This window comes from Pseudorasbora parva, chromosome 4 (genome assembly GCF_024679245.1).
Source record: "Pseudorasbora parva isolate DD20220531a chromosome 4, ASM2467924v1, whole genome shotgun sequence".
Lineage (NCBI taxonomy): Eukaryota > Metazoa > Chordata > Actinopteri > Cypriniformes > Gobionidae > Pseudorasbora > Pseudorasbora parva.
In genome coordinates this window covers 41,379,299-41,390,789 of record NC_090175.1, presented here as the reverse complement: position 1 = coordinate 41,390,789, position 11,491 = coordinate 41,379,299, and the positions used below count along the sequence as shown (strand labels likewise).

At 35.8% G+C, this 11,491-nt stretch overlaps 1 protein-coding gene across 2 annotated transcripts; it reads right to left on the bottom strand.

Moving 5' to 3' along the window:
- Positions 1–72: 72 nt before the first annotated feature.
- Positions 73–11,111, bottom strand: polr1e (RNA polymerase I subunit E). 2 transcript variants are annotated; one of them, XM_067441812.1, is made up of 12 exons: positions 10,983–11,111; positions 10,625–10,728; positions 10,447–10,523; positions 10,281–10,366; positions 9,892–9,944; positions 6,504–6,648; positions 6,305–6,412; positions 6,140–6,236; positions 3,438–3,571; positions 3,211–3,292; positions 2,962–3,093; positions 73–373 (listed from the first exon to the last, which is right to left on the bottom strand). In XM_067441812.1, exons 1-12 carry the CDS (start codon positions 11,038–11,040, stop codon positions 211–213), a joined length of 1,239 nt encoding a protein of 412 aa, XP_067297913.1. In that variant the 5' UTR covers positions 11,041–11,111; the 3' UTR covers positions 73–210. The 2 variants fall into 2 exon arrangements, with proteins under 2 accessions (XP_067297913.1, XP_067297914.1); XM_067441813.1 differs by having other exon boundaries at positions 11,028–11,079.
- Positions 11,112–11,491: the final 380 nt, after the last annotated feature.

The window sequence follows — 11,491 nt, the reverse complement described above, 5'->3', positions numbered from 1 at the left end:
AAATTACTGTGAACTCAATCTGGATTGATTTTGAGCAGGTTGTTGTAAAACTAATCAGAACACAATTCCAAATTTCCATTAACTGTATATTCTTTTATTTTCCAATTTCAATCTAACACTAAATTGAGCACATTTGTGAAACTTCTAAATGAAATTATAGTTCAGTTATAGCCTGTTCCTACGCAGCTTAGAAACACTACTGTCCACAGCTCAGTTCATCTTCTTGCGTTTCCTGCGTTCCATCCGTCGTTCATAATGTACCAGTGGAAGCACCAGCGAGGCTATCCTGTGCTCATCCTGTACTCCTTCCTCTCCACTGGAGACAGTCTGACGGGACAGGGTCAGTCCCATGGCCTTGGCCAACTCCAACATTCTGCACACAAATATTTGAAACCTTGTCAAAATAAGGATAGTAAAATAGCATTTTTTGAATCCAATACCCCTCTTTGTTAGCCTGGATGCCAGCCGAACCTAGCCCCGCCCACATTTTTTTTTAGGTCAGGCAGTTGGGTCTGGCCTTGCTCCATAGAGGAGTAATTATCCCTGAACAGAAACTGTTCGGACCAATGAAATCATCAGGGCGGGCTTTAGACGATGACCGACAGATGATCAACAGTAACATAATCATGCGTGCCATCAAAGGGGCTTGGATTATATTTGTCAAATCCTAAACGGAGAGCTTGTTTGTATATGCATTCACCTTCACAATTTCTCTCAAAAATGATGATCATGTTGGGTAAGTACTCTGTGTCTCATTAAATTCTTTTATTTTTTTACAACACCGGCAAAGATCGTTTATTCCAGCCTGATACCAGCGCACGTGCAGACAGGGTTGCCAAGTTTTTACAACAAAACCAACAAACTACTAGCCCTAAACAATAGCTTCTCGGGGGGGTTCTCCGGGGAAAAAATGGTGTTTGGGGGGTAAAATGTGTGTTATTTTGGCAAGGTTGCCTGCTAAAATTCACACTCATGGGTCTATATATCCCATAATGGTCGCTTCAGCCCGCGGACATAGAAAACAATCCGCGGGAAAAAAACGCGGACTTGGCAACACAGTGCAGTTGAGCTCTGTTGACGTCGCTTCGTTACTCTGATTGGTTATAGGTCTATCCAATCGAGGTCTTTCCTGATTCGGTTGAAACGTGCTCCATAATCACAGCCCAATGGTGCAGTTTCAGACTCATATTCTGACTAGAATTGAGTATGACCACGTCAGGCTACCTCTTTGTACAAGACAACATTCAAAGGCTCTCCTTTTCAAATGGATATTTACCTCTGGTGCTTCTGTTGTCATAAAGAATACTGCATATAATGTCAGTTTAATGTTGTAAATATTTACTTTGAGTTTAGCATTATAACTGAGATTACTTGAGAATGAATACCTGAAACTGAAATATAATAATTTTAAGATTTGTTGGGGCGCCCCTTGAAGTTTGCTGAGGACACCTAGTGGGCCCTGCTTCTCTGTTTTAAACCATCACAAGAAAGAAAACACTAATTGTGCATTTTACAATAAACAAACCCTACTTTACATGAATTTCTACGGTCTTAAAAATTGCTCAGCATGATCATACAGAGCTTCTAAAAGAGACATGGTGATGAAAAAAAACTTTTAAAAAACTGTGTTCCCCGAGAAACTTTGCATTCACTCCCAAGATGTATGTGTTAGTTTACTCAAAAATGAAATTTCTATCATTAATTACTCACCCACATGCTGTTCCAAACCCATAAGACTTCCGTTCGTCTTCAAAACACAACTCAAGCCATTTTTGATGAATCTGATCTTTTCATTCCTCCAGCTATACAACTACCACTTTGAAGTTTCAAAAAGTTCATAAAGAGGTCATAAAACTAATCCAAATTGAGCATTTTAGTCTAAATTTCTGAGACATGATCACTTTATATGATGAACATTAATCAACTCACACCACACCAGTTGTAAAAAGAAGCATAAGCATTTTCACTTGGTGTGCGAGAACCAATGAGGTTCTTTCTTATGTTATGCAGCACGTTTGAGACAACAACAATAAAATCATCATATAAAGTGATTGAGTCGCTTCAGAAAATTTGGACTAAACTGCTCAATTCATATGGATTGGTTTTACAATCTCTTTATTAACTTTTTGAAGCTTCAAAGTGTCAGCGTCATATCTGTCAGGTGCCAATAAAGGGACAGAAAGCTCAGATTTAATCACAAAGATCTTAATTTGTGTTTGGAACAGCATGAGGGTGGGTAATTAATGACAATTTTCATTTTTGGGTGAAGTATTCCCTTTAAAACCCAAGTCTCAAATATGATACGTCAGGTTATTGAGGAAAGTTGCTCAAACATCGTTGTATTGCATTGCTTTGTCACACACAGACACACACACGGTTTGACCACAAAAATATGGATTATTGTGAGATACAGAGAGACAACTGAAACCCTGATACAGATAAGCATTTTATGCATGTAGTCTGCTATAATGTTATAAAGATTTACTGATTAACATTAAAATTATTAGAATTATATCTTAGTTTTTGTAAATATCATATAAATATCAGCAACTGCACCAGATAGCATTATTATATTTGAGTATATATTCTCATACAGTATATCATACTATATGAGCCATAAAAGCTTAAAGTACCAAACATGATACTCAAAAAAATTAATTAATAAAAAAAAAAAAGAATGTGCAAATTTTGTCAAAAGCTGGGGCCAAATACTTTTTTTTTTAAATACAAATATTTTTTTATATATATTTTTTTTTTTCATATTATATGATTTTTAAGAGTCTGGGTCAACTCCAGCACAGGAAACTTGTTGTCTACACTGTTGAGGTGTCTGAAATCAGTCACTTGTTTAGTGATTTGCTAATCCCTATATAGTGCACATCAGTTGAGCGCACTATATAAAAAGTGAAAGAATAACACTGATATACTGGCATAATGTGTAAAATAATAAATGGAACTGACTTGTTATCTCTGATGTCCATGTCTCTGTGTAAGAGTGTGAGATTAGCCGTCTGACCACCCATGTGCAGCAGTAAAGCCAAACAGTGAGAAACCAGTTTCATACGCATGGACGTCGTCACCATGTTTCTGAGTCTGTAGAGAGAAACATAACTTGCATTTAATGGTCATTGGTTTTGATTAGAGAAAGGCAAAAATGACCTCAGGACTGGACTGGTTGCAGGACTGTGCTTTGTTAGGATAAACACACACCGGCTGTTGTTGAAACTCTCCACTGTGAAATTCTTCAGCACTTTGCTGAGGATGATTTTGGGACACTCATTCTCAGTACCAACTTGAAAAAAAGAGTGAAAATAATCAAGTTATTTAAAGGTAAAAACAAACCAAAATGTACAACCAGAATGCTTAGAATCAATTACCTTATCATCTACAGGCACAGACACACTAAAGAATTCAACTTTTGTTTCTTTAACACTCACATTTGTAGGATACACTACGTTTCTGTAGTGAGATTTTGATGAGGAAGGACAGGTACCATGCACAACGAGACAGCCTGTCACGAGCTGCATCCTCGCTGGGAAGTGATTCAAGAAATCTAAGAACAGTCTGTGGACTAGAGAATACATTTGCATGAATAAAAACTAATTTCTATAATTAATCTGGAACAATGTTTTTGTTGTTGCAAAAATGCCATCCAGCAGGTTTCCCATTCATCAGCCATTTCCAAGATTTTTTAATTAAATTATTCAAAACTTTTGCAGTGCTGGAATCACAATTTTATTCTCTGATACTTAAGATTATTAAAAATTCAGTTTGGGTCTGTCATTTCTTTAAAGAAATTAATTGTTTTATCTAGCAATGATGCATTAAATTGATCAAAAGCAGCAGGTTTTTATACTGATACAAAAAAAGTCAGCATTTCTACAAAAATATAACCTCTAGTTTCGACACTAATAAGAAAAGTTTCTTAAGCAGTAAATCAGCATATTGGAGTGATTTCTGAAGGATCATTTGACAATGAAGACTGGAGTAAGGATGCTGAAAAATCAGCTTTGATCACAGGAATAATTTCTATTTAAAATACATTAAAGGCACAGTACGCAAGTTTCACCCCTAGGGGTCGCTTCTTCAAAACAATAACAAAAACACAGCTTGACACTGTGACTGAGTGTGGAATCATGAGTTACCATCTTCACCGCCACACCTGATGAAAAGCAAAATGACAGTACTTAAGCAGAAAACATGTTCATAGGTGAAATAATGTATTACATTCTTATTAACATTACTGTGGTATGAAGCAGATGCATGTGGTATTATGCTTATTTGCCACATTTACAGTTACGTTTGATCACTTAAATTCACGTTATTTTATCTTATCTTATTCTAATGAAATAGTGCTGAATTCCTATCATACAGGTAACTTTATATGATTAATTTAAATGCTTGGGTAACACAGCCCTGTTTTACTTGGTCAAAACTATCATACAAAAATACATTTGAGTGTGTTAAAAGTTATGTTAACGTTACTCTCTGCGTTGGCTCAGTGGCTGCTGAGACACTTGTTGCACTTTGCAATAAGCCATATCAATATTAAAATAGCATATTAATAAAAGATGGATGACTTGTATTATTTAGTGGAGAAAATGCTGTATTAAAGCGCTTTCTGATTATGCTATCTTAACCACTTGACAAAAGGTACAAACATGTTACTCTTGGTAAATCAAGAAAACGAGATTCCAACAATAAGACTAACTAGCTAGCTAGCTAGCTAGCTAAAAAGTATCCAAACAGTTACGGTACTCACCTGTCTAATAAAACACAATTATAAAGCGTCTTTGGTGTTTACATATTTTCTACAGAAGTAAAACCGGAAATTGAGGGTAAGGTGGTTTACTCTGGATTTAAACATTATTGGAAATATTTGGTATAATGCACATACACAAGTCAACAAAATATATAACATTGTTCTAGAGGTTTTTGCATATTTTAGTCCAAAGACCTTACACATTGTGACTAAGATTTACATTTTCAATAGAGAATATTAACATTTCGCAACTTTACTATTTTTACTTAGCCTGGATGCCAGCCGAACTTAGCCCCGCCCACAACATTTTTAGGTCAGGAAGTTCGGTCTGGACTCGATCTGTAGAGGAGTTATTATGCCCGAACAGAAACTGTTCGGACCAATCACATTGTCAGGGCGATGACTGACAGATTATCACCAGAAACGCAATCAGTCACATCATCAAAGAGCGCTTGGGTTGAATTAGTTTACAACAATGATGCCTGTTGTTAAAGAACATGAGTAGATTCCGCCATCGCATCGACAGCGCATTCATTTTAAAAGCGGAACAGAGGGCCGCGATCAAGGCATTTGTCGATGGGAAAGATGTTTTGCCGTAGAAGTCCTCACGGAGCAGCGGCCATTGGACCCAACGAGCAATCATTAGTCCAAAAGGGCAAACAAAGTTATTATGTGAGTTAACTCGAGTCGAAATGCAAATCTGCAAAGACGTATAAATCCATCACCGTGACATTAAGTGGACTTTTACAGCCGAAATGATGAGTGAATTAAGCATGCTTGGAACAAGAGGAATATTATACATCACAATCAGAAACTTCTACTTTGCCGACCTTCCTACGGGATTTGGAAAAAGTTTGATTTATCAGCTGGCCCTGATGATCGCTAAGAAGATGGGGCGCAATGATTTGTTTACTGTATTGTCTCATTTTAATCCTAAACGGAGAATTTGATCATAATATGCATTTACATTTAATACTTCTTTCAAAAATTAAGCTTGTGTTGGCAAGTACTCTGTGTATACTTAAATTATTTTTACAAGACCGGCAAAGATTGTTTACACTCATCTTCTCCTAGTTCCAGCATGTGTGCAGTTGAGTTCTGTTGACAGCTATGCATCGCTTAACATACGTCACTTACTCTGTTGCTCTGATTGGTTGTAGGTCTATCCAATTGAGGTCTTTCCTTTGTCGGTTGAAATACGCCCCCATAATCAAAGCCCAATAGAGCAGTATCAGACTCATATTCTAACTAGAATTGAGTATGAACACATCAGGCTAATTTTTACTGTATTTTTGATCAAAATAAATCTGGCCTTGGTGGGAATATGTGCGTGTTATCATCAAAAGCACTTATCAAAAGGCATGATGTTCTCCTTACCTGCCCTCATCTCTCATCTTCTGCAGCTCTCCAGGGGTCAGTGCTGACATCTTCATTCCAACATCCTTCAGTGCATCAAACTCAGTTGGAGACAATACTAGAACAAAGTTAAGGATCTTGACACAGAAAAACATGGAGAAGCATACATAGACCTAAAAAGGATACATTGGTCAAAGGGGTATACATCTTCTGGTTTCTCTGCTGCAGTGTTGCACGGGAGGCAGAGGGGAGTCTCTGTCTGAGCCTCAGTTTCAACCACTTCTTTACGCAGAGCTTAGAGACAGATTTGAAGAGCCATTGCTATTAATCCTCTTTAATGCGCAGTTCAGTCATCTGAATTGTGAAAACCCATACTGCTACTTACCTTTCACTCCTTTCCGAACTATGACATTGCTGGCAGCCTGTGCCACAGCCTTCTGAAGCGTTTCGTTTCCGACCTCATTGAGTCTCCTGGAGGTTAGAGCACGCTTCTGTTTAGTTGTCCCAAATGCTTCAATGAGAGCATCCACCTGTGCCCAGAAAAAGAAAAAGACATGATTAATTCAAAAATGCATTAAAAATGAAATTCACACATATGACTTCTTCAATGATGCACATGTTGAAGTACATTTTTATATTTTTGGAGGGCTCAAAGACAAGTGTCTAAAGGTGATTTAACTGTCCCATATCAAAATGGAGTAAAAAAAAAAAAATCTTTACCCATATATAGTTTTCAATAACACTATTTTACACTGCAACTCTAACAATGACACCTTAAAATAAAGTGTAAGCTAGTTCTTATAAAATAAAAATATTCAGTTATCTATTTAATACTTGAAAACTCATGTCTGAAAAAAAGTCATGTGGGGCAAGCATTGCCAGGAAAATCTCTGGAGACCTTCAAAATTCAGTGTTAAGGTGAACAAGTCGATTAAAGTCACCATGAAATCAGAATAAACAATACTTATTTTTGTATGGAATGTTGCAGTGTTTATTATAAATAATTTATCTGTCCAAAAAACTGTTTCTTAAAAAAAAAAAAAAAAAAAATGCTTCCTCGTAATTTTAAATAAACAGCAATACATTTTTAAAGGAGCTGATGACATAAACACTGGCCCGAAGGCGGGACAACAATGATACCATTTAGTGTTGTCACGATACCAAAATTATGACTTCGATACGATACCAGACTAAAATATCGATACTAAATCAATACCACAGTAAGAAAAAAAAAAAGATAAGATGCTTAATATGACAACAGAACTTGTTATTATTCATTGTTATTTTTTACTAAAAATTCATGTGGCCAGCATATTCCTTAGGGTTGGGCATCGTTTTGATGTGAACAATTATTGATCAATTACTATTAAAATTCTCTCACAAATTTTTGCTAACTCAATGTATTTTTTACAACGGGGTAATTGTTTTGCAATAGCTTACACACAGCACAAGAAAGCTTGATTTCGAATGGTAAATTGAATTTAAAAAGACGAGTAAACGGTAATAAAATAAGAACTAATAAACAGATTACAAACAATAGCACAAATAAATACAATAGAATAAAATATACAAATTAAATAGACTGCTTTATTTTTTCAGGTAGGTCTAACATTCAGATAAGAAACTGAATAAAAAAAATGCATAGTAATTACATTTAAAACAACATTGGAAAATATTCTTTGTAAAAAATTCAATAGCCTACAGATGAAACTATTAAAGTTACACAAGTTGATCAGTCAAGAGCAGTGTGATCGTTTGTCTTTTTGTAGTTTGAATAACAAATGAATGCGGTCCCTTTAAGACTAACGGACGCATGGATCCTAAAGTAAACACTGTTCCTGTTACTCGTTCTTCCTGAACTGTTTGCGACTGTGTTTACGTTAATACTCTTCCAGATGTGCACTGATAATTCTTTGAGTGTATTTGACCAATAATAAGCTGGAAAAAGAAGCAAATGTTTGCACTTGTATCATATCAGAGGCGGCTTTATTACGGTAGGCTATGTGTGTGTGCGCTTCAGATGTGAGCACGAAATCTGCGGGGATTTAGTAGAATTAATTTTTGTGCAATCCCGCGTGAAATTCAGACCGATCACACACTAACACTAACACACTGTCATGAGGAAAAAGTCCAGTAGAACGCGAGTTTGCCGTGCTCAGAGGTTAACCGGGCTGAGTGAGAATATGCCGGTGTGTGTCAACTCGCTGACGGTCAGAGAAGGAGAGCGCAGCTGGTATCGATACTGTAAAAACTGAGAATCGTATCGTTTCAGATATTCCAGTATCGATACATATCGAAATATCGATATTTTTGACAACACTATTACCATCCAACAATACCATCAATTCCTTATGGACAAGTAATTTTTTTTCCTCACTTGAAAAGCCATTTCACTCAGATGTATCACAAAAAAATTTACGTTTACTTACGTTTCATGCCAACTTAATATTTCAGATACTTTTGTACAGGGGCGTAGTTTATGGGGGGGATGGGGGGGAGGTAACCCCCCCCCCCCCAATACTCAAGTCCATCAGTTACAACCCCCCAATATTTCAACATGAAAATCACAGTAGATCAAATGAAAAATATGTAGAATTCATTTATTTTGTAACAATAATTTTGTTCCTAATCAAATATGACTGTGTCATAATAAATCAGACAAAAAAATACTCCCCCTCCATTGAATCGATTGGTAACGCCCAACCAGCGAGTCACACTTTCACCGAAACAACGCGAGTGGTGTTTTTACGGTCTATGAATGGGAGAGACACGGGTTAGCGCCAAAAATGAAGAGAAGTGCTGTACACTGGACAGCGGACTATATTTAACTGCTGGTCAGAGAGGGATGCAAAAAAATAAAGCATGTACTGAGAATGAGGTATGAGAATATTGTGTAATAGCCAAGTACACATGACAAAATATTTAGCAAGCTAATCCATTGCAATGTATTTATATGCCCTATAACTATCAGTAAAAGTTACCAAAGCAGCTGTCTGTTTTGCTAGTTAATTTTTCAATAGTGTCTGTAATTGTCACTGACAAAAGTATTCACATCCGTGTTTGTTTTCTTCCTAAATACATCTGACTTTTGAACGATTTAAGTGGCTCACTCATTAAAACATTGAATCTACTGCCCCCTACTGGCGGTTTCAATACCTAATTTCTTTCTTTTTATAATCTCTACTATGTTAGAATTTTATGAGTGATTATACACAAATTTCATATGATTATAAGGTATATAATCTCTTAACATGTTTTTATAACAGAATCGAGGTAAATATACCAGCAGGGTAGAAAAGTCAGCAGAGGGAGAGGAGGAGCAGGTGATCAGGTAAAGAAAAACAGCAGATTTGTAAAATTGGGCTAATATATATATGAAGATAGATAGAAATTATCCAACAACAATACAAATAATATATTATATTATATTATATATATATATATATATATATATATATATATATATAAAAAAAACATGCAGCAAACCAACGTTCAACCCCCCCCCCCCAATCTTCCAACCAAATCTACGCCCTTGCTTTTGTAACAAGGCAATGTTTCATTGCTGTAAACTGTGACTCCACAAAAGCATAAGATTTATAAATAAATTCATATTTGTAAAAAATAAAGAAAAGTTATATGGTATATATTAGTTTTTCAAAACCATGTGAACACAAAAATACATTTTCAAAAACTAGGCACATGATTAAATAAAAACAAAACAAAACAAAAAAATATGGCCTGTACATTTGATTGATCTTTGATCAGTTACTCACCTTCTCTCTGTATGTCTCAGCTTGCTTTATATTGTCATCTACTACTGCTTCACCTGAAGACACACACACAACAATTAACTTATCTTACACTGACATAAAAACATCATAATGCACATGGCTCCTGTCTCTATTGTAGACAACAACACTTGAACGTTAAAGGATTACAAAGGAGCCGTGATAATAAAAATACATGATGTCAAGTTGATAAAATACTTTAGTGTGGAGCACTGGCAAAAAATATGTTCAGAGTATTCATCATAAATAACTATAATACAATAATATTATACATTATACTGCAAACAAATAATATTCACAATCAATTACTGTAATCCCTGAAAACAACTATTTTTTAAAATGTTTCAAATATTTTACAAATGTACCATATTCACCTGGTATAAGAGGCAGCATATTGAACAGCTGAGCATTGTGAACCTTCATTTGCATAGTGCTCTTGTCCAGAACTCCTACAAAGTACCTGTTAACGACCATTACAATCCCATTATTTAGAGAAACAATTACGGTTCAACGAATCAGTCTTCACACCGATGAACTCACCTGCACAGATTATTACACTGCAATGATCCAGACCCAAAGTTGGTCCCAACATAGGGAAGCCTGCTTGATTCTGCAACCTATCGAGAACACAGAAAATAGATGTGAACAGCACACACGCCAGATTTAGCCAGTATCAAATCCTAAAATAAAATGGTTTCAATCTGCAAAGGTAGTTTACCACAATTCGTCTGTTTTTCTTTCTGGGGTTGACCTCATCTTCGTGTTTGAAGAGTTTGACGTCCAGCTGTTCTGTATTTTTCACGAGTCCATTGGAGAATTTAACTACAATGACAAGACTGTGACTTAAACATATGAAAACGACTTAACAACAAATATCTGGCAACGATTTAAGACAATTTGAGCCAATCTATTTGACTGAGAGTATGCATTGTTTGATTTGGACACGAACATTGTGTTTTTCCACGTGGGTTCGTTAAACACAAAAACTAAGTGTAATATGAATACATTAGATTCAACAAATAATGCCAAACATGTATTTAAGTACGTATGTGCTGTTTCGGATATTAAAACGTTACCAATATACGCGTCCTTGTCCGTTTCTTCGCATGATTTCCACTTACAGGTCGGCGCCATTATCGCAGTTTCCTCGGCTGAAGTTCAGACGCGTATCTGCTCAAACAGCGACATCCAGCGGTTAAAGAAGCTCGTATGATGATGGTAAATGCTATCTACCCATCCGATTTCTTAAAGAGATAGTTCACCCAAAAATGAAAATTCTGTCATTATTTACGCACCCACAAGTTGTTTCTAATTTGTATGAATTATTTTTTTTTCTGCTGAACACTGAAGAAGATTTAAAGGTTAAGGGGAAACAGTTGATAGGGAGTCCTTGAAAATGAATCAGATAAATATAATACAGTGTGGTCTCTGTCACAGAAATGTTTTGTAACAAAAATGTATACAAGGTTTACTAACTCCAAATATTCACATTTACAAATTTCTTCACATGTATATATATATACCGATAGGTAAAAAAAAAAAAAAAAAAAAAAAAAGTACAGCAACTTTTGTCAAAACTTAAAAC

Bases quoted from the DNA above. Each gene is read 5' to 3' on its own strand.
- polr1e (XM_067441812.1), bottom strand. From the start codon at position 11,040: ATGGCGCCGACCTGTAAGTGGAAATCATGCGAAGAAACGGACAAGGAC. The intron at 10,367-10,446 runs GTGAGTTCATCG...GGTCGTTAACAG, and splicing joins CAGTGTAATAATCTGTGCAG to GTACTTTGTAGGAGTTCTGG. The intron at 3,094-3,210 runs GTGTGTGTTTAT...TTCTCTCTACAG, and splicing joins GAGAGTTTCAACAACAGCCG to ACTCAGAAACATGGTGACGA.